Genomic DNA, 19,181 nt, shown 5'->3' on the forward strand with positions numbered 1-19,181 from the left:
CTGCTGAGTCAAAATGCTTTATATCATTGAATATACTGTGTTTAGAATGACACAAGCATACTGAACTTAACAAAAATAATTTTGTGGATTCGATCTAAGTAAGACTAGCATAAGAATGACATGCAATTCATGATTCCCCCGAAAAAATTTTCTTTTAAACCAAGTCACTTGAACAAAATGTCTCTTTTCATTTGAGGGGAAGACCATCTGTGTTTACCAAACATATCATCCTTTCATATAAAATAGCAATCTGAGCCCTATCTCCTCTTCCCTGATGCTACTTATACATGACTTTGCATAATGATTTAACATCGAATTACTTTTCTGGTAACAGTGTCATGGCCATAAATAATCATGTTAAAAAAAAAAAAAAAAACAACTATCAAGTACAAATCTAGAAAACTTCCTTTAAAGAATTACCCAAACTCAGCACACATACAGTACACAAGCTAAGCAATACAACTTATAAACGTGTGTATGATGACACACCACACCAAAGGATGCCTTCTATAAAGTTTTAATAAGTGTTGCCAAGTTAATAATTCTTTCAAGGCACTGAAGAATTATGTAGATGGATTTCCCAAAATATAATTAACAATTGCTTAAACTGTTAAAAAGCCCTGAGTCAGAACTTTCGATAGTACAGATTTCAGACAAAATGGCATATTTATTTTATAGAAAATTACAAGACCATTTTGCTTTATGGAGGAACGAAGTCCTGTTTATGAAACAAAATCAAATAGACTGTAGAGGAAAAGTAAAATATTCAGAAATATTATCTTTCTTACACATTTTATACATGTCAATTATAACTTGTAGTTATGGATTTAGGCACCAAATTGATGTGGCAAGTCACCTTTCCTATGCCTACTGCTTAAATCCTCAAAATAAAAATTTTAATTTTAACCTTGGGTTTCCATCTCCTCCTTAGTCACAAATATGAATAAATGCTGGGAAAGTAATACTCTGACAGAAAAAGAGGTAGAAAATGCCAATGTAGCAACTCACAATTTTAATTCATCAGCCCCATTATCTAGTTCATATTTTTATACTCTAGTTACACCTGCTAACCATTTATCAGTAAATTGAAGCTTAAAGGATTTTCCCCTTCACTGTAGCAAAGCAATGTACACATGAGACAGCACTGAAGTTTTTCCTCAAATTTAATGTTTTAAAGAAGTACAACTGTAATTATTAATACTGTTATAGTTTTATATATATATATGTTAAAGTTCCAAGGCTATATATGATTATCAAGTAATATCGGTAAGCATTCCTATCATAATAGTCAAGCAAAAAAATTAGGTTGCTTTTTGAGAGAAAAAGTATTTTGAAACAATTACAAGTAGACTTAAAGACAAATGACATTTTCAACAAGGCACACATAATTTGTGGAAATCTTTTACCTTCCCAATTTAGTACAAATTCAAAGCTAACCTAATTCTACCATTTAAAATGTGTTTTTTCCCTCTGGTTCAAAACAAAATCAAATTACAAACCCTTCCAATTAACAGACATTTAAAATCTAGTCAGTTATGACTGATGATAAGTGGAAGAGAAGAAATTCTGTCATCCCTCAAATTTTAGGAACTTGAGGTTTATCATGACTTTATCTTGCAAACACAAACTATTAAGATAATTCAGGTGTTTCTTTTTATATTTAATCAAAATTCTATTCCACTGGGAGGGGGGAGCAGAAGAAATTTGTTGTTTAATGGGTAGAGTTTCAATTTTTCAAGATGTGATCTGTTTCACAACAATATGAATTTATCCAACACTACTGAACTGTACTGTACATTTAAAAATGGTTAGGATGGTGGATTTCATGTTATGTGTTTTTACCACAATAAAAAAAAAATTCTATTCTAAAATTCAATTTTTACACAAATTATAACTATAAAATATTTTAGACACTCCAAGAATATGAGTTCTTCCTTTTGAATTTTTTTAAAAAGCGAGCTGCATTAAAGCCTATAATTTACAAAGCAATTGTCAATCTCCACTGAAAACTGGCTGAAAGACTCTTTTTATTATTCAAATATACTCTACTTCCTGATTTAATTAAATCTACAAGATCTTCCTTTTTTCTTCTAAATTCAATGACTTTTCTTTCTTACTTGCTGCAACCCCAGCTGTCCTCCCTTATCCAACCCCATCACTAATTCTTCTATTCATAAGTTTAACTAATTCCTAGTCCAAAATTCATAAAATAGATCAGCAACTGGGCAATACATACATAGACAGTATATATTTACCATGTAAAAATGAAGTAAGCTTTGAAATCTGAATTGAGCAAATCTTAAGCAGCATGCATTTCAATATGCTAAAACGGTTTTACAGGCTAAAGCCATCAAAGATATAAATCTAAGTATTTTCAACATTATCAATTAATTGTATGCCTCAGTAGCTAGCTAGTCAATTTGCAACGTTTAAAATAACAAATAACCAAGCATAATTCAGCCAGCTAAACTAAACACTTGTCTATTATCCCTATACTAATACAAAAAGATCTTCTCTTGAAAAACCTTCTTGCTCCCAACAAAATTAATTATGTATATAGTATAAGTATCAGTAAGAATGTTAAGTTATATGAAGAAAAACAATTAGAATAGCACCAACTATTAAGTTGTGTATATGTTTTGGGTAACAAAGCTGACAATCTTAGAAGAATAAAGGAGACAATGTGATAGGACTGAGGGGGTAGAAAGAGAGAGTCCAAATACTACTTAATGACAACTCTTCTGAAACATTAGGAAGAAATGCTATCACTACTTTTGAATCTCTTCTTTTCATCTATATCATATTACTTCAAATACATAATGGCTGCATGATAAATTCTGCATGTGCTAAGATGTTGACCGGTTTTTTTTTAATATTGTGTTATCTAGTCCCTGAAGTCCAATAAATACGTTTTTGAATGAATGCATGTCAGTTTTGGGGGGGTTTTTGTAATGATTTTAGGAAAAGTAAAAACTCTTTCAGGCACAAGATAAAGAGATGACAATGAGTAGGAAAAATACCTAATTGGGAAAGTACTGCTGAGAGACATATATAATAAGAGGTAGCAATTTCACAGAGTTAGAGGAAAGTCACTTAAAATATTAAGTTCTTAATCTTATTCTCCCTCACAATCCCAAAATAAATTTAAAATAATTTTTAGGTGCTTCAAAACATGAATAGAGAAAGATTTTCTATTCATTAAATTTCGAAGTGGTACAAATACAGAAAATCCACAAGTACATAACACTATATAGTTACTTTATGACTTTTGTAAAAGTTTATAAGTTATTATATTTTTTTAACATGGTAGAAATAAACTAGACTGGAAGATGAAATTGCCTTTTAGGAATATAAGTTTTAGCACTGCAGCTAAGAAGATAAATAAAAAGGATTTAAGTAAAGTAGAGCTCTAGACCATAATTTGGCCAGCTAAACTAAACATACAATTCTCCGGTTGGCCTAACTATGCATGAGTCAGCCAGGTGATCCCTCTTTACCAGCTGATCTACTGGAAAAGAGATGGGTGGGTGGCCTATGGCATGGAAGAAAAGGAAAATTCTGACTTTTGCCATTTTCAAACCTGAAAGAAAACAGTCTATTTGTCTCTTTATGTGAACATCGTTAGTCAGATGTCCTATCTTTTTATAGCTTCAAATTATGGCTTTAAGAAGTCTCAGTGGCCCGTTATTAGATAACTGAGTAGTCAATATAAATTTTCAAATGTAAATTTATAAAAATTTTACTGTTCTAAATGTTAAGTTACTCAGCTAAGCACAGATACGGAATTATCAAGACTACAAAATCGGCCAGCAAAGCTCTCCATTTTCACCAGGACTTGCAAAGGCAATAGTCATTTAACAGCCAGAAATCAGATACTGAGGGCTAGAGACTGTACTTTCAAGGCTAATCATTGTAGCAGAAAAACTGACATAGGAATTAGATTCAAAGAAGGAAAAAAACTACAAAAAAGATAATGACCCTTAGGAGTAAGCTTATACACAGTATTGTAAACAGCTGATATTTTTATGATCTAGCAGCAATGAACCCCAAAACACCTATTTATGTGTATTCATCCTAAATATTGTAAGATTACTCATTCAGAGAGAGAAAATGATTAGATGCTCTAAAGTCAAAGTTTCAGGGGGAAAAAGTCTACATGTAATTAGACATATTTCTTGTAAATGTCCTAGTCATTCTTTCTAAAATAAGTATTTATTATTAGGTTATTTACTATGTCTTGAATATCGTTGGCGGTTTAATAATATCCTCATCAGTAGGTATAAAGAGAGACTGTTTTCTTTATAGTAAGCCTTACTATCTGAGAGAGAATGGAAGCAAGGCCTACGACGAAGGTAAAATCAGTAACACTGTTAGAATTAATAGATATGTAGAAGAAAGGATTGCTGCCTTTGGACACTGCATTATCCTTCTCAGATCACTGAAGTACTACTGTTCAGTATATTAGAAAAGCTAAAATAATAAACTCAGAGGCCGAAGAGGGGACTATCATTTCACTAGGCAGATCAAGCCTGGATAAGTAACCACATAGAAAACTGACATATACTTTTTACAAAAATTTTTTTAAGGCTGGCTGAAAACAGTGTATAAATTAATATAAGGAAGGTAACTGTCAACAGTCAATTAATAGGTACTCTTTTATTGAATAATTTCCCTCCCTTCAGTTCCCCACTATGATTAATTATTTTTCCTTTTCTTATCAGTCATTTTGAAACTGGCAATTGGATTCAAGTTTCCTTTTCCTTTTAAATCTAGAAAATAAGCTAAATGCAAAGTCATTATTCTCTCATACTATGCTTCCATTTACTGTAAGAATCCAGAAACAACCATTTCTATAACTTTATGTTCACCTAAAAAGAGAATTCTCTCTTAATATTCCCTTAATATATGTAACATAATGGTTTGACTTGCCCCTTTCATCTGATGCATGAACTGAGTACCTGTGTCAAGTCACTGTATAAAATCATGATAAACTGAAAGAGAGCAGATCATAAGGAATTGTACTTTCTGAGGTCTAACAAATGTATAAGCCATTAAGAGAAAATGCAATAAAAACAAAAATAACAGATCTTTAAAGGATTTTCCCCAGAGAAGCCAAAAGTAAATTATCTATGAATTGCACAGAGTTGATGTTTCAAATTAAAACTGAAAGAAAAAGAAGGAAAACAAACCCCCACAACTTTCAAGCACTATTTTGTAGAGTTTTTTGTTCTGGTACATTTACGGTCTAATTATACTCTAGTAAAGAAACTATGATATTAAAATTAATTCATTAGAACCCCCAACTAGCTTAAAAGCTTACTAAGATCTCATGACCAAATACCTTAGCTAACAAAACACACTGAGTTCTTGTTAATACAAAAGAATCCTTCGTTCAATAGCCTTGCGACAAATAGGACATTCACTCATTCGGTCTCCACAGAGCTGGCACGTTCCATGGCCACAGAGGAAAATCATATTCTTCAGGCGATCCAAACACACAGGGCACATTGTCTGCAGTGAGATAACAAATAAAGTAATAAATGCTAAGACATTTTATATTTTGAAAGTGTAACATGTGACAGCTCTATAACATCATTGTCTTTTGTTTTAGTCGAATAATCTTTTATTGCTTAAAAAATTTTTATTTAATTTTTAAGTAGTTAAAATGTCATCTCTATTTTATAATAGAAATATTGGTTGTACTGTCAGAATAGTATAAAAGGCACTATATAAAACAAATACAACATAAAATAAATACTATATAATAAAACAAAAAATGTAAATGCCAAAATCTAATAGAAAATGGGTAAGAATAGCCCCATTTGGTCTGATTCAGATTCCTCAACTCTAAGTACTATGCTGTTCTTGTTCTTGAAAATAACAAAATATAATAGGCCTACTGGGAGAGAGAGGAGCAATATAAAGAGAGGAGGTATCGCTAAGAACACATGCCAAGCACTATGCTGTGTGAGATACAATCTCAGTCCTATTATCACTCCCACTTTAAAAAAAGAGGAAACTAAGGCTTAGTGGAGCTAAAAACTTCCCCAAGGTAAGCCATACTGTGAACTCGGGCCACGCAGCCCAGAGCTCTTGCTTTGAAACATTATGCTGTACTCCATTACTATCCATGTAGATCCCTTAATTAAAAACAATTCACCTTTGTTATGTATTAATAAATGTAACTTCGAACAGAGATTCATGCACATGGACTACAGATTAGTGGTTACCAGGGTAGCTGGTGGAGGAGGAAGGGGTAGGTAGACAGTTAAAGGGGGTCAAATATAGGGGGATAGAGGGAGGGTGAAGTGGGTAAAGGGGATCAAATATTTGCTATCTGAAGCAAACTGAACTTTGGGTGGTAAACACACAATAGAATATACAGATGTCAAATTATAATGTACACCTGAAAATTATATAATTGTATTAACCAAAGTTACCCCCAATAAACTTAATTTAAAAATAATAAGTATGACAGGTACATACTAGGATATCACATATTTATTCACAAAACATTTTATTTTTGTAAAAAACATATTCTACCTTAACATATAATATTTCATTCTGAAGTATACTTTCCCCAAGTAACACAGACATGAAATAGTTAAACAAGAATATCCATTTCAATGAACTAGACCAAAAGCCTATACATGAAAATGTAGTTACCAATTTTGACAATACCAGAAATCACTGCGCAGGGAAGGGAAGGGTTGGAATTGTAGTCTAACTTGTTAACCCCACTCTTCCCAAGTAATTTTTCACATTTATCTATCAAGTTTTAAGAAGCAAAGCTGTAGAAAATCATATTTTTTTTATTTTAAAAAGCCAAACCAGCTTTTTAGTGTCATTAAAAGTTTCCTTCCCATTAAATTTTCAATAGTTCTATGTAGATAATTAATCACTCTTATTTTCAAAAGTAAATACATATGTGCAGCCTGGGTTAAGTTACTTTAAGTTAATACATCCATAAGAGCATATGAAATTAATTTTTGTCTATTAAAGAGACATTGGGATAATAGAAAAATTAGAGATTTAAAATTTTAAAAAGAGAGTTATTCAGATGCTTTCTCTTGGTAACCTTGAAGGGGTCCCTGCAGGAAATCCCATCATTCCTCAGAAAATAAATTTTAAGTGTTCAAATACTTTAGTGAAAACTATTGGTAATGAAGATTATTTAAGGAAGAAGAAACTTCTGTGAATGGTAAACTCTGGATAAAGGTAGAGCTGAATTATTCTTTTAGGATCCATAATAGAGTATCATTATTCATTATAAAAACAATTTTAATTCACAATTAAGAGATAAAATGCTTTTCACAGATGTGTTCAAAAATCAGTTTTAACTTTCTATTAGTGTTTTATAAAAAAGGAACTGAGATTCTACAAAGCTTCAAATTTAAAAAACGTTTTATTTTAGAGTGAAATATGTTCCTATTTTCATATTCCTGCATTAAGAACTTGTAAATCTATATTTAACTTTACTTATTCACTAAATAATAAGTATGACTAGGTGCTGGATTTCAGAAGAAAAACTGGCCCAATCATAGGGTTTTCACCTTTTCAGATGCATGTTTAAATTCCTAATAAATATATACATTTATACTAAATTAGTTATCACAAGGTCATTAGTTATCCTGGGTCACTATCTACTGACTATGCTACTTTCTTATAGAAAACACAAGAGTGACGACTCTGACAACTGTGTGGTGACACTGATGTGACTGCCAAACTAAAGAAATAACACTCTTTGCAGCTCAATCCTTTGAATTAAATCAGATTTAATGTTGGGTCCAATGAATGGTAAGGTTAGGGGAAAAAAAGACTTTCTTAACATATATCTACAAGTTTTAGCTAATTTTTTATTTCATTGTTGCTTTTATTAAACATTGAGTAGATATAAGAGCACTTCTGTTGGTGTGTATAAAATATGAAGACTATGACCACCACCCAGTTTAAAGCATGGATACTGCCCTTTCCTTTAAAGCCCCTCTGTATGTCCTCTCCAGTCCTTTCCACCCACCCACCTCTCACTGATAATCACTATTCTGAATTTTTCATTTATCGTTCCCTTTTGTGTGCATGTGTGTGTGTACTTTTCTGAAGTATCACATCTATACAGAAAACTGCACAAATCATAAGTGTACAGTTTAAAAGTTTACAAACTGATCAAACGCATGAACTTAATACTTAAGAAATGGAATATCAGTACTCCAGAAAATTCCCTTATGTCCCCTTCCAGCCATCTCAGCCAATAAAACCATTATCTTTAATTTTAAACACCATCTGTATGATTTTTTCCCCCAAGTTTGCATCTTCAAACAATATTCCATTTAGTTTTATTAGATAATGGCAAATTTTTCCAAAGTACTTTTACTAACGTATATTCCCTCCAGCATTATGAGTGATGGCTGTTATATATTCTGCCTGAACACTAGATATTGACAGTTTTTAACACTGAGTTTTTCCCTCAGTCTGGTAGGTGGCAAAAGATACCTCATAATGGTTTTAATTTTCATTTCCTGATTATTAATGTGCTTGAGCATTTTTTCCTATTATTGGTCACTTGTCTGTTACTTATTTTAGAAAGTGCCTGAGTAAATCTTTAAATCAGATTTTACCTATTGCAACTATTCAAATGCTATACATGATGTACTAATATGAACTGCGCTCACTAAAGAAAATACTAGTAATTTTATAGAAAAAAAAAAAAAAAGATATGCCACTTAGAATCACTGTTTACCATGAAGAAATCATCATCACCTGCTCTTTAATGTCCTGGAGCTGCTGCTGCAACTTCTGCACGTCTGCGTTGACATTGGTATTATCCTTGTCTTTTTGTAACACTGGGATATTTCCACTTGCTATAATACAGATTAAAAATTTTAATGTTACGACTTTTGACAATGATTTTTTATTTCTAAAGTTATTACTGTTCTGTTAAAAATAAGACTATTATTAGAATCTTCTTTAAAATTTTGTTTTTACATGTGGACAACAGATACAGTAGTGACATTCATGTCATACTCTTTCATTTATAATCTTCGAAAACAAATGTTTACATATTAATTTTTAATTATATTTAACAGTGCTAAACAATAATCTACATACAGACTTTTGGGTTTTCCAAGGCTCTACTTGCTTCTTTGACAAGCTCACAAATACATTTTATGCTTGTTTTTTCTGTTCCTGCACTGTACGAACCCAAGAAGGTAAGCAGCATAACATCTTAGCCAGTTTGGCAGCAATACTTAACCGAAAGTCTCTTAGATGATATTTATGAGAACAAACAAAAACCTAGCCTCCTTCCTTTATTCCCAACTCTCCTTGCTGTTATTGATCTAAGATGAGGAACTCCATGAAAGAAAGATCAGTGGTCTGCTAAACAAAGAGAAATTTTTATTTCATTTTTCCTACTCTCTAGATTATTGGTCTTTTACTCAATCTTTCCCTGGAATTTTCATTTTGCTCTATGGGTGATAAAGACAAAAATCCCTGGGTAGGAGTAGCTGCATCTATATACAGAACAAAAAAATCAAAGACACCATCCAGCTTATATCTAGTGCAAAGATGAAAAATATTTTTACAAAGCTGTACCATTGAAAAGATGGTAAGTGAATAATTAACTATTCATCTTTCCACTTGTTCAGTTTATCTAGTTACTCTGTCCCAACTTACCATTTCATAAAATACTCAACTGCACTAGGTAAACCTGCTAGATAAAAGAATGAGGTTAATACTTGTGTGAACTGAAAAAATAATTTGTAATATGATGTTCCCTCAAGATACACAACATACACTAAACTTTAACTTCAAAAGAGATAGCAAATTTTCTTTAAGCAAGAATCCAATAATATACTTTATGTCACAGGTTGAGGTTTCTTAACAGACTAATGTTTAAAGTTCTATAATTATATCACAAACTAGAAAAGTATTTCAGGTTTCTTGTAATGTAACAAGAGCAAAACCATATGTGTTCCTCTATAAATTCAGGTCATATACCTTATGTTTTTTACAAGGTCACAGTGTACTATATGTGAGAAGTTCAGCAAAGTCCCAACCAGAAGGCTAATGCTTAAGAAAATCCACTTACAGATATCATCAGTGGAATCTTCTGAACTCTTCCCTCCACAACACATAATGAAAGGCACTCTTCGTTCAACTACTGCCCGACACTGCACACATTTTTTCATCAGGCTAGCACAGTCTGGAAAATAACAACAGGAGACTTCTTACAAAAGAGAACATAAAGAAGAGGGTTGCCTTTCTCTTCTCATTCTTAAAACTTAAATTTAACACTGAGATAAACTACAGCCTGCTTGCCAAACCCAATCAGTTGCCTATCTTTGTAAATTAAGTTTTTATGGAAAACAGTCCCACCCAGTCATTTACATATTGTGTATGGTTGTTTTGACACTAAAACTGCAGGGTTAAATAGTTGGAATTTAGTTACTATGCAAACCATGTGGCCCACAAAACCAAAAGTATTTATATGACCCTTTACAGAAAAACTGTGCTAACCCCTACACTATGGCAACTTAAATAACCTGAGTTCTTTTAACTTAAGACAGAACTCTCTTTCTACATGCACTCTGACAGTTGACAATAGCCATTATACTAGTCTCTGGTAAACAGAGACAATTACTCATGGCAGATGTTACAGTAGAAAACCTGGATCCTTTCTTTAGTTTAGGAGATGTCTATCAGAGTAAAAAACAAACAAACAAGGCTAAAGCAAATCTATGCCAATGAGATTAATCTATCATACAATTTGTATAATATGTTAGCTAGATACATTAAAAATCAATGCCTACTGACTGAACTATTTTATAATAGGAAATGCCATTTTTTACCTTGGACCCATTTACATAAGGTATAAGTTATTAAACATGTTTAAAATCCTTCCTTGACACATGTAAAAAACAAAAGGAAGAGGAGAATATTAATATTGAAGAGTGTTTATGAGCTTGGAAAGAACAAGTGAAATATATAAAAGCAAAGTTAAAAATGTTTCTTCAACTTTAATATTATCCTCACAAAGAAAAGATTTCTGTAAGTTCTCTTGACATAGAGGTTAAGAATGCTTAAAGCAACCAGAAATTATAGCCTTGAATGGATGCTGTGGGTGGTTCACTAGTGGGGAAAATATGCATGAGAGGCAATGTGAAGGTGATGATAAATGAAGATGTGCCAATTTTACATGTGAAAAGGGGTTAGACTAAACGTTTCAACATTCATTTTTAGAAATAAATTTCTATTGTGTGAGATCATTTTATGCTAATACAAATGAAATCAAAATTCCATATAGTGAAACACAGCATATTCAATCTTCTCTAAGGCTCAGGAGGAAGAATGAAAATAGGTGACATTCTAGTATAGAGAAAGAAATGGAAAGTACTAGAGGCCTACCAACTTTTTTGCTCATGAATTATCAAAAAAAAATTCAAAGATATAATTTGTTTTGCTTTCTATTTTTATAATAATACTGAGGAAGTTTTTTATGGGTTACTTACTCTCACAAGCACACATGTGTCCACATGGTTGAAAAAGAACAGCTGCTTTCTTGTCAGAGCATACCACACATTCTTCAATCTACAAAAACAGAGGTTATAGCACAAGCATGAACATCTACAGAGAAAACTAGTAACTCAAACAGTGTCTTTTGTATAGAAGCAATCTAACATACTTGCTAAGTTTCTGACTTTGACTTTGGTAAGTGATTCAAACCAGTTGGAAGAACAAATTTCAGTCTCCCACAGCTTAAAAGACTAAGACCAGGGGTGATCTTTCCAACTCTAGGATTATACATATAGGCTTTAGGCCTATTCAAGGTCAGATTACAGTGAAAGAAATACTTACCTTTAATATAACAATGGAGCCCCCAAACTGCAAACACTAAGCAGTATACCACCGGAACTGCAACATGGGGAACAGAACAGGAAGACCCTGGAAATGGGTAGCTAAAGGATCCATAGCGTCAGGTAAGCACAGTTTTCATAACTCCCAACAAAGGTTTTCTTCTCTCATAAAGGCTAGGGCTGAGGACTATGGCTAAGTTTCAAAGATGTGTTAGTCAACTATCTAGCTGGTTGTCTAGTAAACTCAACAGAAAAGTAAGTACAATCTGGATGAAAAAAATAAATGAAATTCCCAAATGTTAGCAACTAGAGAGATAGACAAAAGTCTTGAGAGCAATGATGGTAGGGAGGTGAAACGCTGACTAATCTAGCCATTTGTATGTAAAGAATATTTTCCTATAAATATATTAGAACTACAGTGCTAAGTACTGGTCAAAGATTAAATATAACAATAAAAAAAGAGTAAATATGTGTAAAGTGCTTAGTTCAATGTCTAATATAAAACTGGTGCTCAAAACATGATAATTCTCTTCTCCTCTCTATATAATAATGTGCTGGTTTTTAAAATGGTTCCCAGTGCAATCATCTATGTACCTGAATTGTTTATAATGTTTTAAATAATCTAGAAAATTGATCTAATAATCATTCACTTAACAATTCACCTATTATTAAAAGAGAAGAAAACTTTATAACCATAACTTTTTCCCCCTTCCGGAATTTTTCCTCAGGTTACATTCCCAAGAGTGGAATTACTATATCAAAGCATGTTTATTTTAAAGGTTTGTGTATATATATTATCAGGATGGTCTCTCAAATACGTGAACCCATTTACTTAGCCTCCAGTAGTGTTAAGAGAATGTACACTTTCCACTTTCTGGGATAAAAATTTTTTCAATTTACTTTTGCTAATTTGACAAGAATGGTTAATAACAAGTCATAATTTTATAATTCATATTTCTATAATTGCAAAAGAGATTAAGCTTGTTTATTCTTCCTCTCTCCAAATACTAGTTTTATCATCTGTTTCATCTTCAGTGAAGATGTTCATTATCCTTTAACCACTTGGGGTCACTATTTCTTTATCTTCAAAGGCTCTGCAACCAACCTGGCAAATCTGTTTGGTGGGTATGTTAGTTTTTGTCCTTTTCTACAGGTTTGAAAACTCCATTATTTAAAAATCAAATTGAAAGCTTACTAATTTTCAGAATTCAGAACTGGTCTAAAAAGAAATGACAGCATATTCCTTTCCTCTACCTCCCTGTTCTGACAACCCTCCTTGGTAGACTTTGTTTTTTTATTTTGTCTGTATATCATAACACAGTGGAAAGAACAGAGACTTAAGAATCAAGACTACTGCATTAAGATCCATCTGTTAGTATCCTTTGAGCTTCAGTTTTTCTGTAAATATTAAAGTTGGACTAGAAGACAGTAAGGGCTACTCCATATATGAAACCCTGCTTTGGAGAACCTGGGGCACTGAACTCACTCTACATCTGTCTTAAACCACCTACATATCCTACATGGCAGAGTAGCTTTTAACTTACCTCACAGTTTGCCAAGAGAATACTAATTTTTAGCAGAAAATTATATACATCTCTGTCTGGACTACGAAACAAATGCTCAATAAAGGTTTGTTGAAATAGGGCTTAATCTAACAAAAAGTCTCAAGCACAACAGCAGAATACACAGACCAATCTTAAATAAAGAGAATGGTTTACGTTTTTGTTCTTTCAGATTCTTTCCAAAACTGTTACTTTGTAATCAGGTAACTAAAGCAAATTATAAATACCAAGTAGAATAATCCATATTAATTAAGCAGAGTTGACCACAGATATAATGCATATAAATGCCAACGTAGTGCTTGACATACAATAAGTGCTGTTAGTTCATCCTTCTCACCTTTACCAACAGATTAAGCAGCTATATACATACTCCAGTATCTCTCCAAAAATAGCTTCCTTGTACTTTTTCCTGTGCCAAATATTTTACCAAACATGTATTCATTTGGGTCATAAAAAACAGCCGGTCTTAGAAGGTTCCATTAAAAATGTGAGAAGCACTGGCAAGATAACACCTTTTAAGTCTCTGCCAGCTAATTTATCATGAGAAGTATGTGAGTTTCTTTCTTAATTTAAAAAAAAAAAAAAATCAAGAGAAAAATAAAAATAAAAAGAATAGAATGGAAAATGTATAAACTTCATAAATGAAAGCAAAGAAAACCAACATATCTTTTGGTTTAAGCCACTCGTCTTGAAAGAAATCATTTGTCAAAGACTTAAATCTCACTTTATACACACTCTCTCACACACACACACACACACACACACACTAAGAAAAACTAAAAAAGAAAATCAATTATTTTAGTAAACCAAAATGAGTAAGATGGTATTGTTACGATAAAGCACGAAATTACATGAAAAAAGAATGAAATCTGAAACCCAGAAAAGAATAATACTTCTCAAAAAGCAAAAAGAGTCAGACAAAATAAAAACTTCAGAGAGGATACAGAATTTGGCCATCACAAATTACAGGATGATCAAACTTTATTTGTGCCTCCTAGCAGCAGGATTCAATACTAAATGAGTCTGTGAAGTTTTCTTGCCAAAATGTTTAAGCTGACATTTAATCAAGCCATTAGATCTATTTTCCAGTTTACAAGAAACACAGAGGATAGAGAAACAAACCATGCCATGATAAAAAAAAAATAATAAAATAAAATAAATCCAGAACGTGTGACATTCTACCAAAAAAAAAATTGACTGAAATTTTACAAATATGAATACAATACAAAACAGTCTATACTCTCAAAAAAGATGCAATATGCAAGTAACTACAATACAAAGTAGAATTAAATACATCTTTGGGTTATAACGGACTTTGAAAGTGAAATAGGTTGTTACTTTTATTCTTAACTACTGTAGTTTACATATAAAGAAGAAAACTCCTAAATGGCTTCTTGATAAATATATAAATTATACATTACTATATTTAGATCAGTCTCAGGAAGAACAAAATTAAACAGACACCTGGCATCATATAATCTTACTTATCATTAACTGTAGTTTCAAAAAACTACATAAAATGATAAAATACTATATACTAAAAACATGTTACCTTTGTCCTGGATTGAACTTGTTCTTTACAGATGAGGCATTTCTTGACTCGTGGAGAACATAAAGAACAGGTAGCAATATGTCCACATGGGCCAAAAAGAGTGTCTCTCTTCATATCTGAGCACACCATACACTCTTCTAACGTTTCAGAATCATTACTAATCATAGAAGGACTTCGAGAACCCACTTGACCACTAATAAAAGAACATATTTCTAATCAAGCCTATCAGAATATTTATATTAAAAATTCATTAATTAAAATGTTTTTAAAACATTTAGATCATTAACATATGTAAAATCAGTTTTAATTATGTTAAAAATTGTTTTAACATCCATATATTAAACATTGTATTTTTCTACTTATATACATCTCTTCATCTTTACGTATTTCTAGTACTATTCAAATTACAAATTAAATCCTCACCCAATGGAAAAGGGTGAATCTTCTAACAAAGAAATCAAAACCACCAGTTAAAAATTTAAACATAAACACAGTTTCACTCAGAACCTGTTTTATCTATAAAGAACTGGCTGAGGAAGGCATAGGAATAAAAACATCCTAACTAGAGCCCATGTTAGTTACCCTAACTACAGATAGGAGGAAGCATCATTGGAGTGCACAACTGACAAGGCACTTTGAAAATATGTCACTGCAGCTGCTGTTCTGATATTTCTTTAAGTCTATCCTTGAGGAGCATAAAATTCTATTCCAGAAAGACAGAATACATCTAATAAATATATAGATACAAGACACAGAAATACATATATATGACCAACTACAGCTATAGAAAAGGCATACCCTGTTTTTACTACAATCTTCAGAAACTTACAAACATGCGCACATACACACAAGCACGCACACACCACACACACATAATTTCATCTTTGACCCAGTGTTAAAGTTATTACTGCAGTACTTATAGTACCTTGTATCTATTTTAGGTGCACTGTCTTTTTGTAATAGAATTTTATTACAAAAAGTAATGTTCCTTAATGACACACTTAAAAAATGTATATATCTCATTATATTGATTTCCCTAGAAGAAAGCTCTAAGCATAGATTCCACAGAGATGTCATTTCATCGCTACACATAAATTATGAGAGGCAAGAGAGTACAAAGGTCAAAGGATAACTACTGAGATGTTTAATGACAAGAACCAGGGCAGTTATAGTTGTACAGCACCATTTGGATGAAAAACTAATGAGATTGTACCTTTTTGTATGTCTATAGTATCTCAGAAGAAATTTAGTTATATCATAAATAATTAAAATCACTGATATATTTTACTTTTAGAAAAGAAAACAAGTGTGAAATGGACATCATCAGAGAAAACTCCATCAGGAATTGTTTCATTCATTTGTTCATACTTTCAATCCTTCGTTGATACTTACTGAATGTCAAAATCAAGCACTGTGCAGGGTGCTAGAATTATTACAGAATATGTGTGATATATACCCTGTTGGTGAGTGAGTAAACTGCCTTTCTTTGAAAAAGTCTATTAAATTTTAAGTACATATAACATTAATCACAGCAATTTCACTAGTGAGATCTTTTCTTATAAATTCCTTTTAACATTTAGGAGTATTAGAAGATCAGACTAGTTTAGAAAAGTTTCTTAGAACTTATTACCCATAAAGCATCATATTTAATAATGTAGAGAATACGACATGAAATAAGAGACACTGAGTCTTAGGTAAATTTTTAAGGAAGAAAAGGTCAACACAGAGATAGAGGAAGAGTAAAGATAAAGACATTTTCAAGTAATCAAGTCTTCCATTATGAAACCTATGAAACCACATGATACTTTATGTATAAAATATTAATTTTTATGATAATAAATAATACAAACCTGACTTTTTCTTTATGACACTTTGCCAGTGCTTTGCAGAGACTTGGATCAGGACAAAGATCAAGTGGTGACTGACCCTTCTTATTTCGAATGCTAAGGTCAGCACCATTAGCAGCCAAGAAACAGGCAATAGAAGCTGCACTCTTCTTCTCTGCCCCCTGGGTACCAAGGCCCATTATTAACTGAAATCAAATGAAAAGAATCATTATTTTCTCTTTAGGAATCTGTTTTCAATTCTTACCACCAGATAGAGAGAGAGAGAGAGAGAGAGAGAGAGAGATACACACACACACACACACGTATGTATGTATTGTATTAATATGTAAAAATACATGTCTGGAAGAACTTATTTAGTTATGGTGGACACTTAGGAATTATAGTCCTTGTATCCATTTCCCCTTCCCTCCTAGCCCCAATTTTCTCAGGCATAAAGTCAGAGAACTGACTCAATCTCTAGTTTTAGGACCACAGATGGCTCAAACCAGTCAGATATCGACCTGTGTGATTAGTTCAGGAATAACACATAATCCAAATCAGGTCAATTAAGGCCAATAAAACTCAAGAACGGGGCTTCTGATTTGTGATATTGAGGAAACAGTACTTTCTTTTCTACTCTATTTGGCTCTGGAGCTGTCAGCAACCAACTTCAAACAACAAAGGGTAAGACAAGTGAGAAAAAAACCAGTACCTAGGAATTGAGCCAAGAAATAGAGAAAAAGACAAGTAAGTTCTGATATCATCTCAGCTATTGATTCAAACATCTTATCTGAAAAAAGCCATAACAACTGTTAACATTTATGGAGTGTCTACAATGGACCAAGAACTACTTTAAGCACTTTCCACGAACTAACTCATTTAATCTTTACTACCTTATGGAGGTAGTTACTCCCTTCCCCTCCCTTATTTTAAAATGAGAAAAATGATGCACATAGGAGTTAAGAGATTTACCCATGGTCATATAGAAAGGCAGCAATTCTCAATCACTTTGGTCTCAGAACCCCTTTACATTCTAAAAAATGATTCTAAAATTCATATAGAAAGGTGAAAAACTTAGAATAAACACCTTTGGAAAAGAAGAAGAAAGTTGGAGAACTTACACTACTTGATTTCAATATTTATTATTAAGCTACAGTAAAGAAGACAGTGGGTTGGCAACACGTAGCTAAAGATATAGATCAACAGCTAAAGACATAGGTCAATAGAACAAAATATAGGATCCAGAAAGAATTCATATATGTAGTTAATTGATATTGGATAAAGGTAGAACAGGTAATTCAGTAAGAAAATACAGTCTTTTCAACAAATTGTGCTAGAATAACGATATCCACAAGCAAAAAATATGAACTTTGATCCATATCTCATAACACACACACACACACACACACATTCTCATTCTCTGTCTCTCTCTCTCTGTCTCTCTCTCTCTCTCAAAATGAATCATAGACCTAAATTTAACAACTAAAACTTTATAAACTTCTAGGTACAAAACAGGAGAAAACTTTATTGACCTTGGGTTTGGCAAAAATTTCTCAGGTAGGATACAAAAAGCGGAAACAATGAAAGAAAAACTGATAAAACAGACTTGAACAAATTTAAGAACTTCGGCTCTTCTAAAAATACTGTTAAAAGAATAAAAAGACAAGCCAAAGACTGGGAGAAAAATATGTGCATATCAACTACTAATAAAGAACTTATAGTCAGATTATATGAAAAACTCTCAAAACACAATAATAAGAAAACAGCTCAACAAAATAATTAACAAAAGCTATGAATAGACATTCATCAAATATATGTAGGTGGCAAATAAGCAAATGAAAAGATGTTCAATATTAGCGGTCATTATGGAAATGCAAATTAAAACCACATAATACCACAATACAGCTATACTATTTGAATGGCTAAAGTTAAAAAGGAAGAACCAAGGAACTTTTGGTAAGAATGTGAAGCAATTTAGTTAGTATTGACTAGTACTTAGTTCATAAGTTCAATTTCTACATATGTAGCTCTGATAAAATATTTTTATCAGATGCAAGTTAAACCAGTCATAAACATAAGATCTTGCATAAAATGATGTTCAATAACAGTAGTCATTAGGTAAATGACTTCCACTCCTACTGAATTAAAGATTATCTTTACTCACTGTGTTTTTGGATGGCTCCCAGGCAGCATCAACCTTCCCTACATCTTGCATATCTTGGAGCTGGCGTAGCTGAGACAAGGTGTGATGCCTCAGAGCTTCATGTAAAGGAGTATCCCCATCCTTATCCTGGATATCTAATTTGGCACCAGCACGGACCAAAAGCTAGAGAGAAAGACATCTCATTTTGCTAAAGTATCCCTGCCCACAAGAAATTACAACATATCT

At 32.3% G+C, this 19,181-nt stretch overlaps 1 protein-coding gene across 4 annotated transcripts in view; it reads right to left on the minus strand.

Annotated features, from left to right (window-relative positions):
* Positions 1–1,950: 1,950 nt before the first annotated feature.
* The window catches only part of MIB1 (mindbomb E3 ubiquitin protein ligase 1), a 110,431-nt gene continuing 93,200 nt past the window's right edge, over positions 1,951–19,181 (minus strand). For 3 of the 4 annotated variants that reach the window (XM_025038583.1, XM_025038584.1, XM_006920033.3), the window contains 7 exons: positions 18,957–19,118; positions 16,817–16,998; positions 14,967–15,159; positions 11,508–11,586; positions 10,088–10,201; positions 8,758–8,858; positions 1,951–5,511 (listed from right to left, as the gene is read on the minus strand). In XM_025038583.1, coding sequence (XP_024894351.1) covers positions 5,371–5,511; positions 8,758–8,858; positions 10,088–10,201; positions 11,508–11,586; positions 14,967–15,159; positions 16,817–16,998; positions 18,957–19,118 — 972 coding nt within the window. In that variant the 3' untranslated portion in view covers positions 1,951–5,370. Of the gene's footprint in view, positions 5,512–8,737; positions 8,859–10,087; positions 10,202–11,507; positions 11,587–14,966; positions 15,160–16,816; positions 16,999–18,956; positions 19,119–19,181 lie in introns of all 4 variants that reach the window. The other variant, XM_025038582.1, reaches the window with a different exon arrangement.

This window comes from Pteropus alecto, unplaced genomic scaffold, assembly GCF_000325575.1.
Source record: "Pteropus alecto unplaced genomic scaffold, ASM32557v1 scaffold146, whole genome shotgun sequence".
Taxonomy (NCBI): domain Eukaryota; kingdom Metazoa; phylum Chordata; class Mammalia; order Chiroptera; family Pteropodidae; genus Pteropus; species Pteropus alecto.